Below are 23,401 nucleotides of genomic sequence, written 5' to 3'. Positions count from 1 at the left end.
GAGCCCTGCAATGCGCTCTGTGCTGACAGCTTGGAGCCTGGAGTCTGCTTCCCTTTCTGTGTCTCCCTCTCTCTCTGCTCCTCCCTTGCTTGCGCTCTCTCTCTCTCTCTCACTCTCCCTCAAAAATAAATTTAAAAATTAAGAGAAAAAAGAAATTAACCTTTTAAAATGGTTCCTGAGACAATTGCTTAAACTGGCTTGTGGAAATATGCTTCATAATGAAAATGTCTATAGACGCTGGACTTTGCCTGGTGTTAGAGTCTGGATTACTGTTGAATACATATTCTCTCCGGTGACTCCTCCACTCTGGACAGAATTGGGGTTGGCCATGTGACTGATCTTGGCCAACAGAATTCTGGTGGACACGAGGTAAAAGGCCATAAGTGTTGCTCGGTGGCTTGGCTTGGGTTTCGAGGTGCAGTGATAAATCGTAAGAAGAGTGTGACTCTGGTAACCACTGCCACTTCAGCCTGGGCTTCAGAAAAGAATACACGTGGAGAAGATCTAAGTGAAACTCACAGGCTGGAGAAATCTACAGCCTGAAGTAAAGCCGTTTTGGCCAAGCCCAGCCCAGATCAGCCAAACCACAGGCAGCCGTAACATAAAAATAAAAATACTCATTATAAGCCATTAAGTTTAGGATGATTGACATAGTGCTATAGTGTCTATAGTTGTTTACTACATTTTGTGCAATCTCATTGTTGTGCTTTATGTACTACTGTATAGTGTACACAACCAATAGAACTTGAGAGAGATGAGATGCGTGAAAAGGTAAGGGCTTAATTTAGAATATTATCATTGAAAATTAGCCCTAAACAGAATCTGAGACACAATCAATCAAAGCAAATAGTCCCTACTCCCAATTTACCTGGAGGCTTTGAGGATGAAGCAACGTACCTCAAGTCACATGGCTAAAATGACACAGAGCCAACACTGAACAAAGGAATTTTTACTTCCAGCCTCATGATCTTCCTATAACACCACCATACCCTCTCTTTGGTATTTAGAGACTAATTCATACCCTAGTTCCATATCTCACTCTTCTCATATTGGCAATGCTTGTTCTGTCTTCCCCTGGCATTCTGCTAAGGACTACCTTATAGCAAAATACGGAACATGAGAAAAAGTAACCATACTGGATATATTTGCCAAGGTTTTCACTACCACAGGAGAGAGGAAATGCCAATTTATCTACTCTGTGTTCTCTGATGTGGATAGAATGCCTTTGGCCAAGACTGCTTCATTTCCCTGGAAGGCTGTGTTCTGGAAGCCTGAGTCTAATTTGGTAGGATTTTTTTTTTTAACATCGATGCTAATAATTGTTTTTAGAGAACATATCTTATCCCCATGCTGTTTGAATGTGTTCTGTCAGAGGCATTATAAAAATCTCTATAGCAAAATGAATTGAAACCTCGTAGATCGTTTACCCCAGAAGTCACAAACTCGGATGGCTTTCTGAGCTAGGTCACAAATGTAAAGCATATGAATCAAAAGGCTGGGAGACGATCTAGCAAAGTTGGCAGTTCAGGCCCTGTTACATTGCAGGGGAGGGGGTCTTGGAGAAGGATAGCTACTAAATCTAAGTAATTGTGACCATGTTGCCAAATCTTGGATTATTGCAAAAGAAGGAACCTTTTGGGATTTTTTAAACGGGAAATGACCCATTTTTAAAGGATGTTGACTTTTTAAACATGTGATCCATATAAAACATGCTCATGAACTGAATGATACTAGCATAAATTAATGCATCATGGAATGTGCTATTAGAAATTAAGAATACTGTTCTTAAGTCTGATATGAATTAAAATATCCTGATTAGGGCATTTTATTTTTTTTTTCTTTTTATTATTTTTTTAATTTTTTTTAACGTTTATTTATTTTTGACAGAGAGAGAGATAGAACATGAATGGGGGAGGGTCAGAGAGAGAGGGAGACACAGAATCTGAAACAGGCTCCAGGCTCTGAGCTGTCAGCACAGAGCCCGACGCGGGGCTCGAACCCATGAACTGTGAGATCGTGACCTGAGCTGAAGTCGGACACCTAGCCGACTGAGCCACCCAGGCACCCCTGATTAGGGCATTTTAAAAGAATTTTAAATTCTAAATGTATAAAAGCCACCATGTATTGTTTTCAGTAGCTAGTTGTAGAAATACATTTCTATGTTGTACTTTTTGGTTCAATCTTTCTAGCGTAATAAGAAGATAAAATGGATATTGAATGATGAATTCCCTAAAAATAGACTATACCATGTTTCTAAAACTGTGAAAGCATAAAATATTTTCACAAGGCATAAAAAATGAGATATCCAAGAGCACAGTCATCAATTTATAGCTATTCTTCTGGCATAATAAATAACATTATACATCAATTTCTCTACTTGGGCAAGGCCATCCAAATCAATACTAAGTAGTGTATAATTACCCAAAACACTAGGTCTAAGTAAGGACTTTCTAGAATCAGGTGTTTCTTTGCAATGACAGAGTTAGTCTTAAAAAACTAGTATATACATTGTAATGTTTGAACTTTCATTTTGCTCATAAAATTTGTGTCTTCTTAAATTCAGTTTATATTTGCTAACAAGCTATTTCCTTTGTTCTCTCTACATTACTTCTACATTATTTGAGGAGTCCAACAAAACATCTCCCTGTTAAAGATAATTTCCATAATCATTTCAAAAGTGAATTGAAGGAGACTTACTGTATTTTTTTAAGACCATGAAAAAGAAAAGAGAAATAACACAAGGTAAAGAATTCATGAATAGGTAATCACTTTCTACAGACAATAAGCAATGTTCCAATAAGCCCTGAGAAATAGCTAATTAATTTTCCAAGTGAGCAAACATTATTTTGTAGCCCTGTAGACCAAAAGAGGAATCTAAAGATAGTGAATAGAAATGTGTTCCTAATTTTCAAAAGAAGATTAAAAGGGTTCTTGGTCCTCATTGTTTAGCTACTTCAAATCCTTTCAAAATAATAGAACCTGAATTAACACACAAAAAATAAATTTTTACTGTTTTGGAAAATAAGGAAGCAATGAGTAGCTTTTATTTATGAATAGTCAATTTGTCTGAATAAATTTGATGGTTTGTTGATGAAGTTATAAAATGAAGACAACCCAAAACATTCTAGATTCAATGCTTTGGTGATAATAAAGCCTCATGAGTCCTCCCCACTATATTAATTTAAGATGGCTTAGGTAACTAAAGTCACCTGAGACTTTGCAACTAAAGGAAAAACAGAGATAGGTCATTCAAGGAAAAGGTATAAGGTGATAAAAGCTATAGAAATTGGAGGAGGGACCAAGTAAATCCCAATAATTTAGAAGGAGTGAGTGTACACTAAGGAATGAATTAAAAATTTCCAAATACCTGAATCTTGAGTTACTGCAAATATGAGAGTGTAGATAAATATCACTGGGAAATTAGGTGAGATCTTGGCAAATAAAAATCATCTGGGGAAATTTTTTTTAAAACTTGATCAACATTGAATCCAAAATTTGGTAGAAACCTGTACAGTGGTAACAATATTTCAGAAAACCTGAGTATGGGCTGGGGTGGAAAGAACAGGGAGGGCACGGTCATTAGGAGGAATCTACTTGAAGGGGTTGGTAATACAGTATGATAGTAAAGAATTGTGGCACCCAGTGAAATTAATTTTACTGCACTTAAAATACTCAGAATGAATGAAACAGTAATGACAAAACTCAACTGATATGTAAGATGGCTGAATTTTAAATTGCACCTTCTATTGTACGTGTCTATTCCCTTTCAGATTACACCCCACCCAACTGAAATCAACAGAAACTTAAGACCTTTTCCCTAATGGACTAAAGAATATTCAAAGGTCCAGCAGCCTCCCTAGAGCTGCTTCTAATTTTCCCTTTCCTCCCCAGTGATAGGTTTTCCTTGACCTGAAGCTCCCTGTGCCCAAAGTTCTCCTTAGAAGTATATCTGAATGGAAGGGTCCTAATCATACCCCAGGTGGTTTGGGTTGTTTTAATACACATAGGTCTGTTGATTTATAGTTATGAATCCATATAATGGGAATATTCTGGTGTTTGTAGGGCAATGTCTTCAAAGAGACTCTGTGGGTTATGTTGCACATTTGAACTGGAACCAAACTTATGTTTTTTTCTACAGATACAACAGTATCTTAAATAGTAAGAACCTCAACATATTGATGGTTTTCTTGTCTGGTACTGAGTGTCAGCCAGTTTGTGTTAGTTATTCTTTCCTCAAATCCACAAAATTGGCAAATAAGAGACTATTGGTGTGGGGGGGGGGCGGGGGATATAAAAATAAATAAGCCCGTTGACCACCACCATGTAATAAAAAAGTATGACTGTCCTTAACATCTCTCAAGCTATTGATGATTCTTTCTATATCATAGTCTACTTTGGCAACTCTTTGAAATTACAAGTTGGCTTTTGGACCTGCAGGGTCTCTAATCCAACCATCTCCTCTTACAGATAAGGAGATAAAGGCTTTGAAGGATACAGTGGTTTAGCCCAAGTGGCATCGCCAGTAACCGCAGAGCCGGCGGGAGAGTTCCTGTCCACTGGATTCCATTTTAGTCTTTGAAGCATTCTGCTACCGTTTCTCTCTTTTGTTCACCTTTTTGCTCCAAAGTTACTGTTGGTATTCAAACAAAGAAAACAAAACAAAACGAAGGAGCCTAGGAATAGTTACCTTGAAAAAGCTAGGTGTGTATGCACATGGATGTGTATTTGTATTTCAAATAACAATTCAATGTATCAATATATTTCCTCCACTTGCATATGACATTCTTATGCATTTAAAATTGAGCATTTACATCACAAAAAGATTCCCATTTTCATTTGATATGCTGTGCTGGCAATAGTTTGATGAACTGTATTCTACGTAAAACACTAAAAATGTCCTATTTTAATCAACCATCCGGGTTTTATTTAGCCTGTACCCAATTTTGCATGGTTTTAATTATTGAAAATTCAAATACATAAGATTCAACACTTACTAGCATTTCATCTTTGGAATTTATTTAGGAAATGGAGTATTGCTTTGTGGTTTCAGAAAAAATTAATAAATATCTCTGAATAGATGGTAATTTCATGTTCATTTCCAAAGAGATTTAGCTACATTAGCAGCGCTATTTCCCAACACCCATAATCTTCTAAATTGACTTATTTGATGCTCTTCGGATCTATTTTTCTTAAGACTTAGATTTTTATCTCTGTTGCTGCTTTTGAAATGATCTCCATGATTGTGAATCCATCTAATGTAATTTTCACATTTGGTGCCGTTTTTCTCAAATGACAATACAGGGCAGGAAGAATCATTTGGCATTTTTTCATACCAGCCTAGTACTTTGATTCAAAATATGGGCGAAATATAAGGAAAAGAGAGAAAGAGTTGAAGGTCTCTTAGTAAGAAAACCTTGTGTTAAAAACAAACAGATGGACTATGAGAGGTAAGCTGTGGAGTAGGATAGGGGGATTAAAAAAAAAATCTCAGCAGAAATGAACCTCTGAGCAGTAAAGAACTGAGGAATCCAGAGCAGCTCTGTTCCCTTTTATTAATACCTTCCCAGAAAACTTGTCTCCACTTTGGACCCTTTTATCTGTAGTCTGTGTGCTAGCACCTTCTCAGCACTTCTTAAAGGAGTTCAAGTACTCAGTGTTTCTTAAAGGAGTTCAAGTACTACCACTACTAATCCTAATATTAATTACATACCGATTTCTTTAATGCTTTAATCAAAATTTTCAATAACGTCTGTGTTTTTATTTGGCTAGTTTGGAAAGGGCTCTGAGGGAGCCAACTATGTCAGGAAAAAGGTTCTGCTCTGAAGACAGTGTGTCCCATGGCATTGTGTGTATTCTTTTCTAACAATAATGTTTTCTTGTGCAGAGTCCGACTTCATGATAAAATGAAAAAGGGGGAAGTCTGTTAAAAATAAAACGCTCGTGTGTGTGTGTGTGTGTGTGTGTGTGTGTGTGTAAAATGTGTCAACATTATTCTCTCTCTCTCTTTCTCTCTCTCTCTCTCTCTCTCACTGTATTGCATACACTTAATTAAGCCTCTAGGACAAAGATCTCACCTCTTATTCAAGTGAAGCAGAATTTTGAACTTTGGAGCTAAATGATAATGGGGATCAGTGTACGCATTCTATAACTCAACAATATTTGGGGTACTTTAAAACAATCGCCCTGATTTCGAGGCAGACATTTCGCCCCTGCTTCCTCTCACTGGGACAGGAAGAAGTCAGTGTAAGCCATTTGTAGTCTGGGAGTGCACATTTCTTAACTGGATAATTTCGTTGACCCGGTGTCACTTGGCCTGAATTCGACTCAGTTGAGAATGCCCAACTGGCGTCTTGGCCCAGCGCCTAGGACTGGTGGATATACCTTCCCAAACGCACACTCTCGCCGTCCTTGTGCAACCGAACGTCTGTCCCCAAGTCTGAGAATGTACCTCCAGGCATGTCAATCCCGGCCGCGCCTCTCTAGAAGGCGGTCTCTGCGGAGCAACCCTGACTCTCGGAGGAGTCTCATCTAATCACAGATGCTGGTGGGAGTGAGCTTGATCTGCTAGGCTTCCCAGCTGCTTAGTTCCAGACAAGTCCAGAGCCTACAAAAATATAAATAAATAAATAAATACTCGTCCCCATGAGTCACCCCAAGAAGGCTGCTTTCCCCAACCTTCCCCGTGTGGGGAAAGGCAGTAACCCTCCCCGGGATTTGTCCAAAGTGGTGAGAGGAAGGTTAATATTTGCTTTGTTGTTGAGCGCGAGAGAGGCAAGTGTGCCTTGAGAGAGAGAGAAAGAGTTATTTTGCAGCGGAAAATAAGCAGGGGAGAGGAATAGGGAGAGGCCGGTGCCCCAGCTCCCCTCGGAGCCTCAGGGAGCGGCACACGCCGTAATTCCCTTTCCAGAGCCTTACAGATTTCCACAAACAATGACATCACTCCGGCGCCGCCGACCAGATTACAGCTGGGGGGATTTTCCTGGGAGCTAGGCGGGCCCGGGTGGAGAGATGGAGGAGCTCTCCAGGGTTCTGAAAGGGGCGGGGGCGCGGGCTCGCCGCTCAGCGCCCCCCGCCGGCGGAGGCGGACCGGCCGGTCTGGGGGCGGGCAGGGGTGGGCCCGGGGCGGTCCAGGGCGGGGCCCGTCGCATCTCCGGCCCTCATTGGCTGCTGGCGAGCGCACGTCAGCCAGGCTGGTGCTCTCCTCTGTCCCCAGTGGAATTGGAGCCGAGGAGGAGCTGAAAATGCAGATTTAGCCTCAAGCACAGACATACACTCGCTCTTTCTCTCAGATACACACAGCTCCCCACATTCGCACCTCTGCCAGCGAGCCTGACTACACGGCTTCCCCGCCAGCCAGATGCTGGAGGAGAATACACATTGATTTGCTGCTGAGCCCCCTAATCAGTCTCTTTCTCTACACAAAGATTTTTTTTAAAACAAACAAAAAAAACTATATATATACATTTTTCATTTGCACCTTTCCTCCGAGTCCTCCGCTCCACCAGCCTGCGCGCCTCCTAGCACCACTTTTCACTCCCAAGAAAGATGAAAGGTGGCTGTGTCTCCCAGTGGAAGGCGGCCGCCGGGCTCCTCTTCTGTGTCATGGTTTTTGCATCTGCCGAGAGACCGGTCTTCACGAATCATTTTCTTGTGGAGTTGCATAAAGGAGGAGAGGAAGAAGCTCGCCAAGTTGCAGCAGAACACGGCTTTGGAGTCCGGAAGGTAAAATCTCCCTTGCATTTCGCATGTTGTTTCAAAACGGGGGCAGCCCTGCGCAATCTCATTGCAGATTTGCAAGTTTTCTTTCTCATGCGATGCAGATATTCTGCCATGGGCTCTTTAACACGACATTGCCTCCGGTGATCTTTCACGGGTTATGTAATTAAAATGTCCTTCAAATTATACTAGTAAGGTCATAAAAATAATTTATTGCTCTTTGACTTGGTGGCGAAAACAAGATAACACCTTTCTGACAATGCCTTGCGCCCGGGCTGCTGTCCGAGGTACCAAGTTCTCAAGGCTGGGTGGGGATGGGGGAATGAAGTGCTGAACATCTGGGCTTGACGTTGGCAGTCTTTGCCAGGGATGTATCCCCCGCCCCCATCCCCTGGAGAAAGAGTAGTTTCCAAGGGACAAGGCTAAAAGCTTGGATATTGCAATTCACCTCCGTGCTTTTCGGACCCCGCGCTAGGAGGACTTCCCTCCCGGTGACTTCGGCCCCTGTTCCTTAGCAGCTCTCTGGCTCCAGGAGACTTGGAGATGAACTGGGGTTTCTTTCCAAAATCCGGGTGGAACTTCTCGCCCTCGCCCCTGCCCACGAGCGCCCGCCCCCGAAGCGTACTCCTAGTTAGCTCTGATTCTCAACTCACAGCTGTAGAAGCTGGAAAGGTAGATTTTAGAGGAGTTCCCTATGGAGAAGCTGGGGTGTCTCTCCTGGTGTGTGGGCGGCCACCGTGGCTTTCTCACGAGGGCGCGGGGATCCCCATTCCAAGAAGTTGCCAGAGTTCAACTGTTCGGGCAGCTGCCTAAGGCTCCCAACCTAAGACGCCTTGGGACTCCTTTTGTGACTCCAGGGTATCCATCTGGGACGCAGCGGAAAGGAGAGTGCTGGGTGGGGGCCGTGGCTTACCTGCTTGTCCTTCTTACGAAATATCTTGTCAGAAATCGCAAGTGTCCTTAGGAGACCTGGCGAGAGGTGGGGTAGAGTGAGAAGATGCACGGAGAAACCGGGCAAGGGGAGCGTGGAGGACGTAAGAATGAGATTTGGCAACCAGAAGGCTGGGTGGAGGTCTGGGTGGAGGCTGGGTGGAGGTGTGGGATTCGGGGCCCTATCTTCTCTCTCCCGATCCCAGGAGAGGGGCGGGAAACGAGCGGTGGGTGCTTTCTTTTGTTGCTTTTGCCTCTCAAGGGCAGTGCGAACTAGGTTTCCTATCAGTCCCTCTGTCCGGACTTCCCATGCCTCCCGTCTTCCTCCCAGACGCGGCTCCCTCATGAGCAGCTGGCTCTCCCTCCCCGGTAGGGTGTTGGCAGCAGCGATTTCGACCCTCGGTGGGTTTCCCCGCCAGTCATACTAGTCTGGGAGAAGCCCGCCGGGTCTACCAGTGGCGCGCGGGCGGGTCTTTGCAGAAGGGAACTTGTTGCTCCCGGGAAGCGTGGGTGGAGCAGGGAGAGAGGATGCGAGCTGAGGGAGCAGCCCGCTGTCGTTCTGGCCCAGGGTCTGGGGCTGTTTCAAGAGTTTATGTTTATTTCAACACAGGAAACAAGCAGACCCCCCATCCTTCCCAACCCACCTCCCTAACTTGTTAGGAGACAAGATTCAGGACCCAGGAGCCACAGATAGAACAGTGATTGTCACCGTGATTATTATTACCTGACAACAATGGGGCACCCTTGTGTGCTGGAGTCCTTACACATATTCTTATTTAATATTCTCAACAACTCCGAGGAAGCTGCTATTATTATTAAGCTCATGGTACTGATAAGGACATTGGCTCAGATCAGGGCCCAAGGTAAAAACCAACCAGATCTGGATTTAAACCCAGATCTTTCAGAAATAAACTCATGTTCTTTACCTCTTAGTACATGCCAAACAGGCTAAGTGCTCTGCAGGATGTGTTGAGCTTTGAGGTGGGCTGAAAAGGGATATGGCATCGGGTTTTTTAGTTTCTGACTGTCAAGGGGCTGCAGCTGATTCGGGAATACCTGCTACTCTTTGCGTACCATGCACCTTTTCATAGTGTAGGCAGATTATTGCTACCTCCTCCTTACTTCCCCTTTAGACAATGCCCTTTAGGATCTTAGCAACTTAAGCAAATCCGGGTGTAACTAAGACAGATAATGACTTGACTTATTAATTCTCCAAGGGGTCACTTTTGTTTTGTCTTGTTTTGTTTTGTAGAGGTAAACGGCTTAATGAGGGGATTTGTAGTTTTGACGGTGGAGTTTGAGAAAGGAGGTGTAGGGACAATCTCATCCTAAATATATCTGGAGAATCTTGATATGCTTACTGTGAACTCTCAGGGAACTCATACTTTGGGGTAAAATCAGATACCTAAGTCTCTCTCACCCCTACTCTTTATTTGAGAGGAGCCCACTGGCTTTGAGTCAGCCACAAACATGCAATTTCTATCTGGGAAAAATGAACTTTTACCTTGCCACCTCTCCTCCCCTCTCTATAACCCCCTCTCAAAAACAGTATCTCTTAACCAAATGATTTTTGTTCTGATACATAGTTAAGTTAAAAAAAAAAATCAGCCTATGGCAGAATGCTTCTGTCTGACAAATCTTTGCATGGTGCCACACCTGTGTAGAAGGAGCCCTCTTTTCTTTCCTTGGATTCATGTCCCACCCTTCTTCCTTCACGACTGAGCTCCAAACCTTCCCTGATGCTATGGACCACAATGTGCTTTCTCTTCTCCAAATTCCCACGGGATGAAAAAGCAAAGCCTACGTGACATAAGCTAGTACATCCCAACACTCTTCCTCCAGTCATTTTATATATGTAAGTAAATGTGGGTGTAAGTATTGTCTTTCCACTTAAAAGGTAAATATTCAAGGACCATATCCTCCATACTTACCTCTAGTCCTCACGATGGCCAGCCTAGTACTGGGTTTGCCAGCCTGTAAGGAAACTTCCTTAGTTTTATCTGTTCCTCCAGGTTTCTCACACACTGTCCTGTCTTGTTCTCATCACATACTGCACTTTTGTCACTCTTTTTTTTTTTTTCATTTTAAACCTACAATACCTCCTTCTCCTTCCTCTCTCTAATACTTAGTGTATCTTCCAATTCCCTACCGCCCCATCCTCTCCAATGCTCAGGGTCAGACACCAAGGATCCTCGGTGATTACTTATATATCCCAAAGAAGGGTCAGCTATGCAGACTAGGGGAACCTGCTATTTTACTAAGTTATCCCATCTAAACTCACAAGCCTGTGAGGTAGAAATTGTTGCCATCAGACCTAATTCTCAGATGAAAACATAAAGCCCCAACCAGTTAAACTTATATCTGGAGAGTGAAAAAAAAACTCAGATTTAAAACCAAATTTGCTTTGTGGAAAATAACTTTGTTTTCCTACCAAACTGCTTCCTGGACAGCCAAGAACTCTGCTCTCTGGGCACCATTTTAGAGTTCTGATGTTTTCCCTTTCCTTTCTTTCTTTTTAATTTTTTCTATATCCAACACCTATTTGGTATTAACATATAAACCTATGTCATTAACAAATGTGAATGAGTATGTATTTCAGGTAGATCATAAATCTTTTAAGAGTAGAAACAATACACTGTGTCTTTTCTTAAAGCCCTATGTTTAGCACAGTGGTCTATATATGAGATATTAAATGAATACCTGGTGATTTTTTTTACCAAACTCTTGCAAGGCCATGACCAAACAAATGTATTTCCTCCCCGAAATGGGACAAAAATACCTCTAACTTTACTGTCAGAAAGGTGTGTTGAGACTAAAGTTTTCTATTTTATCGTGACCTGGCTAAAAGACATCTGTTCATCAAAAAAGATGTATAGACATATGTATATGTCTAGGAGAGTAAGTGAGTTTACAATAACATCAGAGGTGTTTTTCCGAGTGCCTTAAAATTCTTTTTTTTTTAATTTTTAATGTTTATTTATTATTGAGAGACAGAGAGAGACAGAGCACGAGAGAGGGAGGGGCAGAGAGAGAGGAGACACAGAATGTGAAGCAGGCTCCAGGCTCTGAGCTGTCAGCCCAGAGCCTGACGCAGGGCTTGAACTCACAAACTGTGAGATCATGACCTGAGCCGAAGTCGGATGCTTAACCGACTGAGCCACCCGAGCACCCCTTAAAATTCTTAACATACTACTAATTTTAAATCTCTTGGAAAAAGAACAAAAAAAATATTTATTAAAACAGTATATTGAAGGTTAGCCAAAAATCAAGTAAGAATTAAGGTAGAAATCCAAACAATTGACAATGAAGTGTTTTTGTTTTGCTACAGTAGGTTTTGGTTTTTGTTCAGGTAGGACTGAGGCTAGGATAATTACACAAGTAAAATCATGTGACCATTTTTTTTTTTTTAACGTTTATTTATTTTTGAGACAGAGAGACAGAGCATGAACGGGGGAGGGTCAGAGAGAGGGAGACACAGAATCTGAAACAGGCTCCAGGCTCTGAACTGTCAGCACAGAGCCCGACGCGGGGCTCAAACTCACGGACTGCGAGATCGTGACCTGAGCCGAAGTCGGCCGCTTAACCGACTGAGCCACCCAGGCGCCACATGTGACCACTTTTATATGTGTGCTCACTGCATTTGAAAAACTCTAGCAATAATTGTGCTGGTATACAATGAAAGAATAAACTTCTTTTCATTTTAACTGACTTTTTAATTTTAACTTTAATTGAATTGAATTCTTTAATTGAATTTAATGTTAAAATCAAATTTCTTTTAATTTTATTGAAGTATAACTTAGGAAAGAACACAGTTCATAAACTCACAAACTGAGCACACTTATGTAATGAGCATCCAAATCAAGAAATAAAGTATTATCCATACCCCATAAGTTCCCCCTCTTGCTCATTTAGGTAGTTTTTAGTTTTAGGCTATTATGATTATTGTTTCTGTGGAATTTGTAATGTATGTATTCCCAGCATATATGTCTCTCTGTTGGGAATATCCCTAGGATTAGAATTGTTGAGTAAAAGGGTATATATACATTCAACTTTAGGAGACTGTATCAGTTTTCTATTGTGTAACAAATACTACAGGCTTTGTGTCCTAAAACCACACAAATTCATTATTTCATAGTTTTCATGGATAAGGAGTCTGGCACATTTTAGCTGGGTCTTCTGCTCATGGGCTTACAGGTAGAAATTAAGATATTGGCCAGCTATGTCCTCATCTACAGGCACAGCTAAGGGGAAGTCCACTTCCAAGCATATTCAGGTGTTTAGGATTCAGCTCCTTGTAGTTGTAGACCTGGAGTCTTCAATTTTTGCAAGTTCCACTCTCAGCTCCTGGAGCTACGCTCATGACCTTGCTGCATGACCATTTCCATAAACCTTCTCACACTTTCACCCTTCTTTCAGGAAAGGCTCAGTCGCTGTTTAGGTGAGCCTGATTAGGTCAGGCCCACCCAGGAGAATTGTCTTAATTCAGGTAAACTGATTTGGGACCTTAACTACATTTGATAAAATCCCTCCCCTCTGCCACAAAAGGTAATCTAATAACATAAATGACATCCATCATCTTCACAATCCTGTTCCCACACTCACGGGGAGGGGATGATACAGGGCACGTACACGAGGGAGAGGAAATCTTGGGGGTCATCTCAGGATTCCGCCTGCCACAGACAAACTGACCACCAGCAATGTGTGAGGTTTCTGATTGCTCCACATTCTCAGCAACATTTGATTTCTTATGCCTTTTCCTTTTAGTTATTTTGGTGGGTACATAATGATATTTCATTGTGATTTTAATTTGCATTTCCCTGATGATCACCTCAAGCGGAATACCTCTTCATATACTTATTAGTGGTTTGGAAATCCTTTTTTACACATCATTTGTTCAAGTCTTTTGCCCTGAAAAGTTTTGTTTTGTTTTGTTTTCTTTTTCTTTGTTTCTTCTTTCTTTCTTTTCTTCCTTTTTCTTTCTTTCTTTTTTCTTTTTTTTTTTTTCTTTTGGATCGTCTGTCTTAATTTTCCGTTTGTAGGAGCTCTTTAGCTATTATGGATAGGAAGAATCTTTTGTCATATATTTATTTTTGCCCTTTTAGTGGTATTAACAATATTGAATCCAGATTCTATAATTTCACTCTCATTTCATCGTGGATCAATTGTGAGTCAGAAGAAGTAGTCTTCCACCCTCTGCCCTGTTCTCCTCTAGATCAAGATTAACATGGTTCAGAAGGGGAAACAAAACAAGAGATAGATTTGATCCTAAGTGTTTCCAAGAGGATTCCTATCTAAGAATCCCTTAAGGGACAGTTTTTCTGACCCTACACGATCTATTACCATGGTAACCAAAGGTAAATAGCCCAGAACTCGACTTCCCCAACATGAAAGCTATGAATTCCTTTTGGACTCTAACTTAATATAGTATGCTTTAGGTCAAGTCCAAGCTAATCCTTTAAGCCTTATCTGACTGACTTAGACTGAAATATTCTTTATCTCTTTGGGACTTCCCCTGCATTTAATCTGTTCCTTTTCTTGGCACCAGTCACCTTTGTCCCAGCACTCACTATATCCAATGCCTCTCTTGTGACTAAAGGAAGCCAGGAACAGCAATGTTCAAAGGTATAGATAATGGGATTTAGAATTAGAAAGTACCGGAAACTTGTCTAGATTATGAAATCTCTAAGAGGCTCATGTTTATTTGAAAATATGGTGGTTGTGAAAAATAATAAAGTATGGTGGTTGTGAAAAATAAATAGTACAGTGTGTATAAGGTTTTGAACACAGTGGCAAGTGCATAGAATAAAAAACCTATTATTGGTAGGAGTAATAATAATAAGGTGATGACCTGGTTACATTTTTTTGCTCACGAAAACAATTATAAGTTGTACTTTCTTGGGAGTGACAACTGATTGAATGAGGAGTAAACAGCCCAATGGGAACCCATCCAGGAGTTGGCCATGATCCTTGAGAGTGCCTGGCTGAAATAATCCAGAATTAAATTCACTATAGCCCATGGTAATTATCTTAACCAATCATGCTGACTTTCTTAGGAAATTTGATTCACTAGTTGCTATAGAGAGGAAAATGGGGTCTAGTTGTCATGAAAGAGACTATCCAGGCCATGGGAGATGCAGACATTTCATCTGAGTTCCTATAACTTCCCAGCTCCATTTCCCAGCAAAAGATGGGACAGAAGGTAAAGGCTAATTACCAGACTAATTTTGTCTTCTCCTTGGGCCACAGCAGTACCACATTTCCCAGCCTGCCTTGCAGATAGGTACCACCATATGAGGATGCTAGCCAGTGGGATGTAAGCAGGAGTGATGTGCACTTCTTCCTTGCTTGAAGCGTAAAAACTGACCGTAGGTTGATTCTCCACCTCTTCTCTTCTGAGGTTTGATGTGATTAAGAACAATAACTTTGGAAGCCAAATGCTTCCAAAGATGCATTTGGTAGAGTGCAAGATGGAAGGACCCCAGGTCCCTAATTCTTGACTTAGAAGAGCTTTATGAGTCAGAAAGTTAATTGCTATTACATTAAGGCACTGGGATTTGAGAGTTTATCTTTAGAACCACCAACATTACCCAAGCCAATATCCTGTCAATAAATATCCTTCTTTCTTAGGTTGCAAGAGTATTCGCTGAACCTTACAACCAAACCAAACCAAATTACAAGAATAATAATTTTTAAAAGACTTATGAAAGCTCCTACATCTCCACCTCGTAATGTCAACCAACTTTACAGGTCTTTGTGATTTTTCTTCTCCAGGAAGAATACACAACCCATTAAATACTCTTGTCCCACTGGCGACCAATATGCTTTACTCATAATAGGTACTCATTATGCGCTTCTTCACTGATAAGTACACCTGGATCACAAGGTGACTATTCGGCCATTAACTCAGAGAAGAGGCACTTGAAGTACTAGTTTTCAAGAAACTACCCCTGTAGCATCCATTTATTTGTAGGCTGCAGTGTAGCTAGGAAATAGAAGTAGGTAACAGGCAGCATGTCAATGACTGGCAGACTCCTGCGTTTCCCTAAATTCCCAACTTATAAATGATCAGTGATAGAATAGATCAAAAAAAAATTCTTTTTCTCAAATGAATGAATATCTAAAATTCAATGTCTCTTTCAAAAGGTCTTATTAGCTGTAGATCACAATGTTACAGCACATCAGGGAGTGATGCTATAGTTAAGTTTGCAATAATTATATATTTGGCTGTAACTGCTCAAAGAAGTCAGGCTTTAAAAATAAAACATAAAACCTGAAGTTCATACTTTTTTCCACCCACTAGAGCAGTGGCTTCATTTTACATTTGAGCTCAGATTCATCATTTCAAAAAGAAACCCTGAACTGAATTTGTGGGTTATTATTTGAGAGTCAAATAATCACAGGACATTCAAAAGCAAGAGTTTTAGTTTCACCTTCTTTACTAATATACTAATATACTTCTAAAGAAGTGTGTGTGTGTGTGTGTGTGTGTGTGTGTGTATAATAGCTGAATAGCTGAAGTCCATTAAGTGACTAAACTCCACTAATGGTTAGGGAATCAAGAAATTGCATTTGAATTAACAGTTCTACCCTAAATGTAATGGTTCCATATTAATGAATGGCTTCTATTATTCTATGTTAGGTATATATAAAAAGCAATAAATTCCCTAGACAAATCATTTTTTTGTCCCTAAAACAATTTGACCATAACTTTTTGGAGAATGTTGTGATGTGCTGAGCTCCTCTGATGAGAATAACTGAATATAACAAACTCTTAGGTTGAAAGTGAAACATGAACACAAACCCTTAATTTTCTGACACAAATGAAGTAGCCTCAACAATATCACAAGATGTTGGTAGCTTCTCCATTAGGAAGTCGACAAGAAGATGAGAACTGTAGAATCCTAGGGTTGCTCTTTATTTATAACTTTATTTATTTTTATAATTATTATTTTAATTCTGTATCAAATTAATTAATATATGCATTTTTAAATTTTTATTTAAATCCAAGTTAGTTAACATACAGTGTAATAATGATCTTAGGATTAGAATTTAGTGATTCATCACTTACATATAAGACCCAGTGATCATCCCAACAAGTGCCCTCTTTAATGCCCATCACCCATTTAGCCCATCCCCCCCCCAACATCCCTCCAGCCACCCTCAATTTGTCTTCTGTATTTAAGAGTCTCTTATGGTTTGTTTCCCACTCTGCTTTTATCTTATTTTTCCTTTTTTCTTTCTTTTCCTGTTTTGTTTCTTACATTCCACACATGAGTGAAATCATCTATTTGTCTTTCTCTGACTGACTTATTTCGTTTCGCATAATACACTCTAGTTCCATTCATGTTGCAAATGGCAAGATTTCATTCTTTTTGATTGCCAAATACTATTCCATTCTATATATATCACATCTTCTTTATCCATTTGTCAGCCGATGACATTTGGGCTCTTTCCATACTTTGTCTATTGTCACTAGTGCTGCTATAAACATTGGGGTGCATGTGCCTCTTCGAATCAGCATTTTTGTATCCTTTGGATAAATTCCTAGTAGTACAATTGCTGAGTTGTAGGATAGCTCTATTTTTAATTTTTTGAGGAACCTCCATACTGCTTTCCAGGGTGGCTGCACCAGTTTGCATTCCCACCAATAGTGCAAAAGGGTGCCCCTTTCTCCATATCCTTGCTAACATCTGTTGTTTCCTGAGTTGTTCATCTAAGCCATTCTGACAGGTGTGAGGTGGTATCTCATTGTGGTTTTGATTTGTATTTCCTTGTTGATGAGTGATGTTGATCATCTTTTCATGTGTCTGTTAGCCATCTGGCTGTCTTCTTTGTAAAAATGTCTATGCCTTCTGCCCTTTTCTTTGCTGGATTACTTTTTTTTGCAGGGGGGGTGTTGAGTTTGATAAGTTCTTTCCAGATTTTGGTTACCAACAATTTATCTGATATGTCATTTGCAAATATCTTCTCCCATTCCATTGGTTGCCTTTCAATTTTACTGACTGTTTCCTTCCCTGTGCCTTTTCATCTTGATGAGGTTCCAATAGTTCATTTTTGCTTGACTCTCATGAACATCCAATTCTTCTCCTAAATTTTCCTAAATAGATTCACTTAATGCTTACATTGTGTCAAGGTAGAAAGAGTTCAAAGGAAGATGAGAAACATGTTAGGATGACTTATTTGGAGACATCAAGAACAGGAAGATAATAACTTAGGCTTAAAACACGTGCCACGTAACGGCATTAGAAAAATATTTTTTGACCTGGGATACTTGGCTTTCACTGTTCCAGTGTTTTAATGTAAGCTGAGAGTAGTGACATCATAAGTCTTGCTTTCTGTGTAAATGCGACGCCTGATAAAACTAAGCCTACAGTGAGTAGTTGTTGAATGAATGATCTAATTTATGTTGGCGTCAGATTTCTTAGATAATTGAGCGTCTTTCCTCTTGAGATTTAAGCAAACAAGCAAACAAAATTGTGAATTCTTCTACTGGGGGGATGGCGAATCTCTCAGTGTAAACACGGTGTTCTTACTTGTTGCAGTCCTCATGAATGCAATGAATACGAATAACCAAGTTGTTAACTTGACATAAATTAAGACTCCCTGATCATGTAAAAAATACAATAACTTAATTATTTTTGTCAAAATTACACATTCTCATTACTATTTTTTAATATAAAGTAGTACAAAAAAAGCACTGAAAGAAAGGTGGGTTTTTTTTTTATTACCCCAAACTTCATTACTCAGAAATAACCATTAATAGCATTAGGTAAATTTTATTGCAGATATTTCTGTAAGAATATATATATATAGAGAGAGAAAAAAGGTAGTTAGATAAATTGTTTTACGGAACTGGGATTATATTGTACACACTACTTTTTTTAAAAATATTTATTTATTTATTTATTTTTAATTTTTTTTAATGTTTATTTTTATTTTTGACAGAGACAGAGACAGAGCATGAGCGGGGGAGGGTCAGAGAGAGAGGGAGACACAGAATCCGAAGCAGGCTCTAGGCTCTGAGCTGTCAGCACAGACCCTGACGTGGGGCTCGAACTCACAGACTGCGAGATCATGACCTGAGCCAAAGTTGGACGCTCCACCAACTGAGCCACCCAGGCGCCCCAATATTTATTTATTTTTGAAAGAAAGAGACAGAGAGAGAGCATGAGCAGAGGAGGGGTAGAGAGAGAAAATCCCAAGCAGGCTCCCTGATGTCAACACTCAGCCCAACATGGGGCTCAGTCTCACAATCTGGGAGATTATGACCTGAGTGGAAATCAAGAGTCGGAACCTTAACTGACTGAGCCTCCCATGTGCCCCTGTACACACTATTTTAAGTTTTAAATTATTCATTTGATTATTATAGAATTTAACAAAAGGAAAGGAAACTGAAAAAAAAAATTTGATGACATTGTTAAACTTCAGACAAATTAGTCATGGAAGAGATATAATTTTGTAATAGGTCTCCCTAAAATTAAAAAAAAATTAGTGTGATGGTACTGAGGAGTTTGTGACTATTTTACATGCAAAAGGTAGATAGGTAGATAATATATATTTAATGACAAGTTTGATTAATTCATTATGTATTTCAACTTCAGTGAATTGTGGAGTCCATGCTCAGCAAAGTGGGGACATTAGCCTGCTAACACTTTCTCTTGCCTCCCCTATTCACACATTGCAGTGCTCCTTAGGTGTGTCATATTTTGCACTAGGTTACGTGTAAATATTAACCTTCTGCATATAACCATGATTTACAGTATTGCTGGTATTTGTTCTACATTAAAATTTCTTGTGATTTCATCACAGTTGCTTTACCCAGAACTTCTTCAATCCCAAATTCTTCATTTTCATTTGTCTCTTGGCTAGCTAGGCTTTACTGAAAAGTGAAAGGAGCCTGAGTAGGAAAAGGGAACTCTCTTCTCTCTGAGCTAAAAAAACAGGATGGGCAGATGAAGTTCAGTGTGTAGGTCACAGAAGAGGATATGGGGAGAATACCCACTGAGGAGTCACAACTACTTCAAAGGTGAAGGAGGCAAAGTCAACACTTCCAGTGAGGGAAGAGGTGATGGGGTGGGGGCTTCAAGGGGGACAACATTTTGCACACTGTTACTGGCAAGGGAAGGGATGCTGACAAAGGACAAAGGACGACTTCTGGGCAGCACTGAGGGGCCAAGAGGGAGAGAATCGATTTATAGTGGCACCAACTGCATCATTTTCTTAAACGGCACTTAAGTGGGGGTGGTAGAGGTTGGGAGAGAGAGAAATGAAGTTTTTAAAAACTAGAGACTATCAATAAACTAGAACAGAAGGTAAATTGGGATTCATAGCGAGAGAACTGAGAGAAAGCTCTGGTTAGTGACTAGGGTGTTGACTCACTAGGCTCCAAGTCCCGAACACATCCAGATAATGATAATGCCCATAGAGGTTAATTACCAAAGTCAAAAAGAGGTAAAGCTGGCCAAGGATCTGAAAGTCAAATGCACAAACATCCATCCACATACACCTCAGTCATACCACAGCAATAGATAGCATTGCCAAGGAAGAGTGATGAGAGAAAAAGGAGAGAAGAGGTCCCAGGACAAAATCCTGGAGAACTTTGGACCTGAAGGGGAAAAGAGGAGCCAGGCAAGGAGACAGAGCTTGGACTGTTAGAGATAGGGAAGGAGAATTGAGGACTGTGAAAGGAAAGTAGGTGAGGGTTAAGAAAGAAAGAATGGGGCAACCAAGGCCACCGATTTTAGAGATGAAGTCCTTGTTGAAATTGGAGGTGCCACCTTAGCACATTGGAAGAGGACACATCTGTTAGTTTGGGTTTCCAGGATTAAGGGATAAGAATTTAAATGAAAGTTGTTTATTTAAGGAATGGACCTAGAAAATACTGGTAGGGGAGTGGGGGAAGTGAAACAGGAAAGGGAAAGCAAGTTGTCATTGTGGATAACTGGGGGCTCAGTCCCACCAGGAAACTCTGGAAAGCTGGTGTAGAACATGTGCCCCAGAGGTATCCTGCCTGAGCTGTGAGGGAGCTGGGGTATTTATGTGCCAGTTGCAATCACACATCGATTCAGGATTGCTAATTACTCCTGGGTGGCATTAAGTCTCCAGTACTTTGACCTGGCACATGTTCAGAAGAGCAGAATTCGGCCAACTAGAGAAAACTCAGGTGAAGAATGCAGAGCTGGCCTGCCCTAAATGCTAAGGCCCAAAGGGATCCGAGCAGAAAAGTGATCACATCTGCTATAGGAAGGAAGCCACATTGTGAAGGGTAGCAGTAAATATGATGAAGTTGAGGTATCAAGACAATTTCTTCAAGAAGTGTATGGGAGGGGAAAGAGGAAAAGCATTGAGGTGATTTAAATATATGTCATTTTAATGGTGTTTGTAAATAATAGTTTCTAAACACTTGTCAGACGGCTTGGAAATTGCTATCCCACCAAAAACTTGTGATATGTTAGCCTAATTATTCTAAGTGGTTTATCTGGAGTCATTTAAATTTTTACGAGTAATATCTACAGTGATGGAATTACAGGAAGGAATCATAGAAAGGCATTAGATTAACCTCTCATTTTACACAGGAGGAAAAGGAAATAAAGCATGATGTTTATGTTCTTCACTACTAGCAATGAGCATTTGAACCCTGTCATTTATTGGCTGAGATTCAGAGACCAGAGAACCATTGTATCCGCCTTTCACATTGGATGAGACCGAAACCCCAACTGCATGAGATTCCTATGAGTAATTAGCCACACGCACCAACTGGATCTGACCACGCCACTTCATTGCAGATCCCCCTGGCCTGCTTTTCACCACTTTACTTGTAAAAGTTGTATAAAGACCAGTTTTCCAAACAAAGCGGCTTGTAGATGCAAGGATTCTGCACCAGCCACAACCTATTGGATTTACACTAGGTGAAATACAGAACAAGAATTGATGTTTCTTTGACTGCCCCCTTAGTGATTAATACAGCACTGTACTCAGTAAGCACTCAATAAATATAAAAATAAATGATGAGGAAAAAATCTAAAAGCTTACATTATCATCGGATGCTCACGAAATGACAGACTGATGTGTTACGTAATGCTGCAATCAGGAAGACCAAGCATGCTAGGAAAGGTTACATGAAGATCCTAATTTGTGCTTGTGTTAAATGGCTTCAATTAATTAATTACCATTAATGGCCTAAAATGTTGTGACTTGATGGGATATAAAGAAACCTAAGACAGAAAATAAGGTAATCCACAAATTCTATCCTTCCTTGCCCTTAGCTTGCTCTCTACTTCTGTGAAGGGGAAAAAATCAGTTTCATCAGGAGGCTATCAGTTCCCTTCCAAGGTGATGGAAATTCAGACACAAGAAGGTAGTTGGCATCCAAGGGTCCATTCTAGTCAGTTCCTGCTGATTGTATTTCTTGGGACTGTCAGCCAAGAATGGGAGACCAAGAGAGACCTTGCAGAGCCTAAGACATGGGAAGAAGGATGGGAGACAAGCCATTGTCGATCTCGAAGTCCAGAAGTGGTACCATATTGTGGGGGAGGGAGGGCAGAATCAGTGCCAAAGAGAACTTTGTAGAGTTGTGTCTTCAGTGAGGCTTGACATTAACCTAAATTTAGACCCAGCAGCTGAAGCCAAAACAAACCTTCCTGGCCATTAACTGGAAAAGAGGAAAGGACCAAGGGAAAGTTACAGGAGTTTGAAAGGAATGGACAAAGAAACTAACAGGAGCCACAGTCATACCAGGGGATAGTATAGAAGCAGAAAAATATTCATTTCATTCAACAATCATGTACTTAGTACATTCAATAAGCAAGTATGATGTCAGACACTGAGACATGGATTTGGGAACAAATCTTTGCTTGTGTCACATTTACTAAGTCCCATCGGCCAAAACAAGTGCACATGGCCAAGCTCAGTCAGTGTGGAGACAACTAACCATGGAATTGATCCAGAGAGGCAGAAACAAAATGCAGACCATTATTGCAACATTCTAGACCTTCTGCAAGTGATGACATCTCTGAGTTATCCCATCAAAGACTGAGAAAGCTGGGAAATTTAACCACCAGCTGCCATTCCTTCTTTGCTGAGGGCTGCACCCGAGCCATCAAATTGCTGGCACTTTTGCTTTCCCCAAGAAGACCAAACATGCTTCCAGAGGTAAAAATGCACAAAGACTCTGTCATGTATAGGTACTGTCTACAGGCGGTGTCCCGGGTAGGCCACGGGAATGAAGGCAGGGCATCAACACCATCTGATGCACAGAGGCCATCAGTTAGATAGAATATAGGTTCTGATTTAAAGAAATCAGAGGAATACAGTGCTCTTTGTAAACAACTAGAGTACTGGCAATATGTTTTGTGGTAGATTTATGATATAGTACCCATGAGGCAATGACTGTCAGCAGAAAGGGAGTCTTCCCAGGGCAGACAGTGTCAGGTTGATGTGAATTTGGATTGAGACTCATAATTTCAACAGGCCAAAAGGAAAGAGGGTTTATAGAGGATCCCATGACGTGTGCAAGGGAACACACCAGGATTCTGGAGGGAATGCAAGTGGTTGTGTCTGGCTAAATGTGGAGAGAGACCGAGAAGCCAAAGAAGTGGACTGGGGTCAGTTTATGAGGGGTCACCCAAGCCATGCAGACGAGTTTGGATATTGTCGTTATGTAGAAGGGGGCGTTGAAGGATACTTGGAAAGTGTAACAGGAAAGTCTAGGATAACAAGTTGAGCTAATAGTGAGTTGGAGGGGCCTAGGTTTCCC

At 40.8% G+C, this 23,401-nt stretch overlaps 1 protein-coding gene across 1 annotated transcript in view; it reads left to right on the top strand.

Moving 5' to 3' along the window:
- Positions 1-7,204: 7,204 nt before the first annotated feature.
- PCSK2 (proprotein convertase subtilisin/kexin type 2) overlaps positions 7,205-23,401 on the top strand; it is a 281,924-nt gene continuing 265,727 nt past the window's right edge. Inside the window, exon 1 of the mRNA XM_078444292.2 lies at positions 7,205-7,722. Within this exon, the coding sequence (XP_078300418.1) occupies positions 7,546-7,722 (177 nt within the window). The 5' untranslated portion in view covers positions 7,205-7,545. The remainder of the gene's footprint in view (positions 7,723-23,401) is intronic.

Source organism: Panthera onca, chromosome A3 (genome assembly GCF_046562875.1).
Source record: "Panthera onca isolate mPanOnc1 chromosome A3, mPanOnc1 haplotype 2, whole genome shotgun sequence".
Taxonomy (NCBI): Eukaryota; Metazoa; Chordata; class Mammalia; order Carnivora; family Felidae; genus Panthera; species Panthera onca.
The sequence above is the reverse complement of the archived record's forward strand: the minus strand, read 5'-3'. Positions and strand labels throughout refer to the sequence as shown.